Source organism: Saccostrea cucullata, unplaced genomic scaffold (assembly GCF_032062105.1).
Source record: "Saccostrea cucullata isolate Sc308-1 unplaced genomic scaffold, CSIRO_AGI_Scuc_v1 ctg11374, whole genome shotgun sequence".
Taxonomy (NCBI): Eukaryota; Metazoa; Mollusca; class Bivalvia; order Ostreida; family Ostreidae; genus Saccostrea; species Saccostrea cuccullata.
In genome coordinates, this window is record NW_026921562.1 from 2,061 (window position 1) to 8,858 (window position 6,798).

The window sequence follows — 6,798 nt, forward strand, 5'->3', positions numbered from 1 at the left end:
GAATGAACGTAAACTAGACCCAATTCCTGATGATACTAAACAAGATTATTCTCTCAATTTAGTGTAAATTCTACAGTTAATTTGCGTCACCAACTCTCGAACAACTCTCATAACTATGTATTGCTTACACCTTTGTTAATTATTTTTTCCCGGTAATAAGTCCCTAAATATTTCAAAATTTATAATTGATCATAATTCATATGTTTAAATATCCCTGCTACATTATTTTTCTTCGATTATTCTTTATTAAGTAAAGTTACGCCATTTTGAGAGAATGAAACAATGTACGATTTACTGATTGTCGTAATTAATTAGCATAATTGATTCGTTCAATTATGTAAATCGCACTTCGCCCGAGTATACCCGATAGACCGGACGCATTTCATAGCGGTCCGGATTTCTTTCTTTATTAGTGTTTTTTAAAAAAAAAAATTCCAATTCATCATGTAATTAAGTATGTAAATATCTAGTGTTTAGTAGTTTAGTAGTAGTGCTAGTTGTTCGCTTCCTTTTCCACAATATGTATATACCAGCAGGGAGAAACAGCATAACGATAGCAGGAATAGGCAATCCGACGTTTGACACTTGTTTAACAAGGGGGAAAGGGATTTATCTCAATGAAAATCAACATATTTCTTTCGAGGATGTTACAGGCAGTTGTTTTGGAGACGTAGCGAAATGTAATCTTGGTATAACCTTTGTTTTAAATCTAAAATTAAGAAATCAGACTTCTAAGTGTTATGTATTCAGTAATGGTGGGGAAGAAGCTACGAACTACGGTTATGCCATGTGGTTTGAAAATAACAAACTTTACGTGCGAATCAGCACAAAAAGATTAGAGTGGATGACCTACACTTCTGCCGTCAAAATGGAAGAATTAATACAGATTGAAATGTCCTGGAGTCGGCAGAAGGGGATACAGCTTCGTATTAACAAGGAAACCAAAGCAGCAAGCAATCAATGCATTTCTCGACCTGCAGCATCATATACAGTCAACAAAGACTTCGTAGTTGGTGGGTCCTCGAAGGGAGATAACGGTTGTCTGATGATTTTAGAATACTTCACCGTGGTATATGCTTTTAGGGATATTGTTAATGGTACAGGAATTTTACCAGGTAAAGTGAAATAAGACCAATTATAAGACCATATATGACATTTAGTTTGTCAAGTATGAATGTTAAGTCAGTACGTTGTTTTTTATTTTGTTGCAATAAAAACATATAGTAATAATTACATTATTTGTAGGTTAAAATAGTACTGAAAGCAATGCTTTTATATATTATTAATTGCATTTGACATCAAAGATACTTTATTTTGTACACTATGCGATACATTCTTTAAATAACTGAATTATTGACTTTTCTGTCAGATCTAGGTACACATTGTGATCGTAATACTACTGAAGAAGTTCAATGTCAAGCAGCTGTACAAATGACATCTACTGACATCGCTTTCGTTTCAACTTTTGGAATAGCCAGTGCTCTTTTTGCATGCATAATAATATTATTTATCTTCATCGGATGAGACATTAACATATCTTTGTTCTTCAAATGAACATGGTTTGCAGAAACATATCATTTCTCTTTAAAATAGTGCAGACCGTTTTTAAAACAAAAGGGCACTTTAAATGTTTTTCCTGCATCATTTCAGATGTAGACGTAGACGTAGACGACACAAGAAGAAAAGAACTTTTTATGAACAAAATTCTGACCAAAGTATAATATTACAAAAGAAATCCCTCCAGGGACCAAGATCTATCCCGATATATTGGAATACTCATGGAGCACATTTTTATAGATATGCTTCAAGTAGAGACTCACAAATGCATGAAGCTGACAGGTATTGTAGACATCTAACAATTTATGATATTTTTAATTTTTTTACTTTCTTTATTGATAATTGTGTTCTTTCATGAGCTGTCTAAAACCTGTTTTTCATAGATATGGAGATTCTAAACCTAAAAACGGAAAAGAGACAAAATCAAGCCTCCATAGCGACAGATATCTCTCGACTAATGCAGCTGAATTAGACATGAGTTCTAAATACCATAATTCAGAGAGTCACGGCTGGTTTGGCAACATTGCATTCGGGCAGGAAAGATACGGAAATTCCGTAACTGCAAAAGAGAGGATTGTCAGTGATCAAGGAATTGACACATCTTTGGCTCGTTCATCTTGGATTCAAAGAAGTTCCAGTGAATTTAGGCAAAATTTACAGGACAATTCCAAAGCTGAAAATGAAAGATTTGAAACAACAGCTTGGATTCCTGTCGAAAGAGAAGAAACGGACGTTGCTGTATACCAGACTTCAGAAAGCAAGGAAAGAAGATATGAATCGGACCTCTTTATGTTTGACAGGCATGCCAAAACGAAAGATGAAATGAGCAAAGTCAAAAACAGTATTGTAGCAGGTACTTTATTGGATCATCAAGAATATAAAGAATCGGTAAAAAATGCTTCCATTACAAAAGAAAATAGTTCTAAGTTTTACCAAAGGTCAGAAAAGGTGAACAGATGTCCATATTGTTGTAGTCATAAAGAAGCAAACAAGAACATGGCCATTTATTGTGCTTCAAAAAAGACAGGTTCTACTGTAGATAGTGGCTGCCAGACAGATGTTCCACTTGAGGCGCATCAAACATTAAATACAATGGGTGATGTATTGCACTTAGAAGATGGACAAATGAACAGACAGAGTTATGGCAGAATTGAGAATGAGAAATCAGGGTGGGAACATTATTCTGTTAAAAAATCAAGTTCTACTATTATGATGTCTAGTGGTGAACAAACGGATGAAAGCAAATCCCATTATGGAGCTGATTCAAGCAGCCGTAAATTTGAGGACCGAGTAATCTCAGAGAAAGTTGCAGTTAAAGAAGACGTTGGGTGTATTTATTCATCTAACCCACGACCACAAGACAAGATTCTGAGTAAAATGCAAGTACGAATGTCTGAAAGCAAAGCAAACGAGTTAGGTCAAAGAGCAGGTGAAAAGTCGGGAGAAATGCGTAGTTCATTGAATTCTGATACCGTTGCATCAAATATCAAAGCCAAAGGAAAGAACCGATCAGATTCGTGTAAATACGAATTACCCGATGAAAGACAAAATGGATTCTTGCGCATTAAAATTAATGGGACAGATACAAACAGCTGGACGACCGAAACCATCTTTAAAGAAAATGAAAAGGACTGTTTTGAGGTTGATACACCACCAACTTCTAACCTTCATATCGATGCCGAGCAAAAACACCTGCAACATAAAAAGAATGGGCCGATTTTGTCTGTTGGCGAGGATCAAGAGCAAACTGTATGGCTAGAAGACGGCAGTATGTCCTCAAAAACGAAGGTACTCTCTTCTGGGGAAATGGAAGGCTATGAATTAAACAGTAATGATGGGATGCGACCGAATAGTAGTGGATTGTTTGAAATAAGAACATACTGGCTCTCCGATGAAAAAGATCACAAGGTCAGATCTCTAAGCGACCCACAGTCAACAGAAAAAAAGCGAGAACATTCGGGTCATAATGCTCATGTTACAATAAAAGCAGGTGTAACAAAAATGCGTCTTACTGACCCTACCCTCCCTGTACAGCACACAATGTCAGAATCCAAAAGCGAGAAAACAAGTCCTAAAATGTCAAGGAATGAAAGCAATGGATTTTTTAAGGATAAAGCACACCGGTTTTCAGAAGAAATATCTAAAAGAAGTAACAGTTTTCACAACAGAACAGCCAGCAGAATCAAAAGAGAGGAAGTCTGTCTTTTCAAAGAAAGGCGTTTTTTCTACACAGCAAAAAGATATAGAACCAATAGAGATTCAAAGTAAAAATTACAGAATTAAAGAAACAGCCACTGCAATGATTCCAGTCTCTTATGGGGAACATGAGCAAGGATATCTCTTGAACAGGTATACTAAAGATTTAAATGTATCTTTCAAGATATTTAATAAAGTAGTGTTATTATCTGTAAATGTGAATGAAATGTAGAGCATATCTTATATCTGACACTTATATATAGATATAAGATAGATGGAACCGAGGGATCTGGAATGGAAGGAGTGGTTTTTCAAAAAGGAAAAGTTATTTAAGTGCCTAAGAATTATGATTTGCCTAATTTAAGTCATTGCAAAATGGGGCATCTGAAGAAGAATGTTAAAACAGAAGAATGGAAAACGTTTCAAAAAGAGCACAATGGCCAAATGGTTGTTTTATTCCGTCCGTCCGTCTGTCCGTCCGTCTGTCCGTCCGTAAACTTTCCACATTTTCGACTTCTTCTCAAGAACCACTGGACCAATTTTGACCAAACTTGGTACAAAGCATGCTTGGGTAAAGGGAAATTTAAATTGTTAAAATGAAGGGCCAAATCCCTTCACAAGGGGAGATAATCAAGAAAAGACAAAAATAGGGTGGGGTCATTAAAAAATCTTCTTCTCAAGAACCACTGGGCCAGAAAAGCTGAAACTTATGTGGAAGCATTCTGGGGTAGTGTAGATTTTAAATTGATAAAATCATGACCCCCGGGGATCGGGCGGGGCCGCAATGGGGAATCAAAGTTTTATATAGAAATATATAGGAAAAATCTTTAAAAATCTTCTTCTCAAGAACCACTGGGCCAGAAAAGCTGAAACTTATGTGAAAGCATCCTGGGGTAGTGTAGATTTTAAATTGTTCAAATCATGACCCCCGGGGATTGGGCGGGGCCACAATGGGGAATCAAAGTTTTACATAGAAATATATAGGAAAAATCTTTAAAAATCTTCTTCTTAATAACCACTGGGCCAGAAAAGCTGTAACTTATGTGAAAGCATCCTGGGGTAGTGTAGATTCTAAATTGTTCAAATCATGACTCCCGGGGATTGGGCGGGGCCACAATCGGGAATCAAAGTTTTATATAGAAATATATAGGAAAAATCTTTAAAAATCTTCTTCTCAAGAACCACTGGGCCAGAAAAGCTGAAACTTATGTAAAAGCATTCTTGAGTAGTGTAGATTCTAAATTGTTCAAATCATGACCCCCGGGGATTGGGCGGGGCCACAATGGGGAATCAAAGTTTTATATAGAAATATATAGGAAAAATCTTTAAAAATCTTCTTCTCAAGAACCACTGGGCCAGAAAAGCTGAAACTTATGTGGAAGCATCCTGGGGTAGTGTAGATTTTAAATTGTTAAAATCATGACCCCCGGGGATTGGGCGGGGCCACAATGGGGAATCAAAGTTTTACATAGAAATATATAGGAAAAATCTTTAAAAATCTTCTTCTTAATAACCACTGGGCCAGAAAAGCTGTAACTTATGTGAAAGCATCCTGGGGTAGTGTAGATTCTAAATTGTTCAAATCATGACTCCCGGGGATTGGGCGGGGCCACAATCGGGAATCAAAGTTTTATATAGAAATATATAGGAAAAATCTTTAAAAATCTTCTTCTCAAGAACCACTGGGCCAGAAAAGCTGAAACTTATGTAAAAGCATTCTTGAGTAGTGTAGATTCTAAATTGTTCAAATCATGACCCCCGGGGATTGGGCGGGGCCACAATGGGGAATCAAGGTTTTACATAGAAATATATAGGAAAAATCTTTGAAAATCTTCTTCTTAATAACCACTGGGCCAGAAAAGCTGAAACTTATGTGGAAGCATCCTGGGGTAGTGTAGATTCTAAATTGTTCAAATCATGACCCCAGGAGATTGGGTGGGGCCACAATGGGGAATCAAAGTTTTACATAGAAATATATAGGAAAAATCTTTAAAAATCTTCTTCTCAAGAACCACTGGGCCAGAAAAGCTGAAACTTATGTGAAAGCATCCTTGAGAAGTGTAGATTTTAAATTGTTCAAATCATGACCCCCGAGGGTAGGATGGGGCCACAATGGGGAATCAAAGTTTTACATCGAAATATATAGGAAAAATCTTTGAAAATCTTCTTCTCAAGAACCACTGGGCCAGAAAAGCTGAAACTTATGTGGAAGCATCCTGGGGTAGTGTAGATTTCAAATTGTCTAAATTATTATCAGTGGGGTAGGGTGGGGTCACAAAATGTATTACAAGGAGGAAATCTAGTAAAGAACAGAATGGTCAAAGCTTCTCAGGTGAGCGATGTGGCCCATGGGCCTCTTGTTTTGCCTCAGTTTGTCTGACTGCAAGTGTGTCAACCTTTCACATGTTAGACTTTATTTTAAAAACGACTATATCGATTTTCACCAAATTTGCAGCATGGCATCTTTTCTTTTCACAAAACCAATCGGTTTGAAAAGATAAAATACAAATTAAAGCATCTTTGTGTAGTTAGGTTGGGCCACAAGGAAATAAAAAAGATATGATCTTAAATCTTCACAGGAACCACTGAAGATCCATACTTAAAATTTATGTTCATTCATTATATAGTGAAGATTGTGTACATTATGATCCCAAAGGTAGGAAGACAAGGGAACAAAAAACCACATCGCTCATCTGAACACATCGGTTCGGAAAAAGCACAAATCAATTCAGTGCTGTAAGGTTTACCAGAAGAAGGGGTTGGATTTTATACTTCTTGAGGATGCCTAAATATGGCAAATAACTTTGCTGTTCTTGAGAAAAAGATTTTCAAAGATCTTTATAAAGATTTACTACCTGTATATTGCTTTGTGAAAATTTGATCCCCCCACTGTGGCCCCTCCCTACCCCAAGGGGTCATGATTTGAAGGAATTCAAATCTTTAAGACATGGAGATGCTTACATGTCAATATGACTAAACATAGCTTTTCTGTTCTTGGGAAGATTTTTTCCTTTTTTTTCTTATGTAGAACTTGAAAAAAATGTT

At 36.5% G+C, this 6,798-nt stretch overlaps 2 protein-coding genes across 2 annotated transcripts; both read left to right on the plus strand.

The window, feature by feature from the left end:
* Positions 1-520: 520 nt before the first annotated feature.
* Positions 521-1,524, plus strand: LOC134260321 (uncharacterized). Its single transcript, XM_062742886.1, has 2 exons — positions 521-1,115; positions 1,370-1,524. The coding sequence occupies exons 1-2, from the start codon at positions 521-523 to the stop codon at positions 1,522-1,524; spliced, it is 750 nt and encodes a 249-aa protein (XP_062598870.1).
* Positions 1,525-1,661: 137 nt separating this feature from the next.
* LOC134260322 (uncharacterized) lies at positions 1,662-4,066 on the plus strand. Its single transcript, XM_062742887.1, has 3 exons — positions 1,662-1,839; positions 1,941-3,906; positions 4,017-4,066. Exons 1-2 carry the CDS (start codon positions 1,823-1,825, stop codon positions 3,823-3,825), a joined length of 1,902 nt encoding a protein of 633 aa, XP_062598871.1. The 5' UTR covers positions 1,662-1,822; the 3' UTR covers positions 3,826-3,906; positions 4,017-4,066.
* Positions 4,067-6,798: the final 2,732 nt, after the last annotated feature.

Coding starts and splice junctions, on each gene's coding strand:
- LOC134260321 (XM_062742886.1), top strand. CDS start 521: ATGTATATACCAGCAGGGAGAAACAGCATAACGATAGCAGGAATAGGC. Junction 1,116..1,369: donor TGGTACAGGAATTTTACCAG/GTAAAGTGAAAT, acceptor CTTTTCTGTCAG/ATCTAGGTACACATTGTGAT.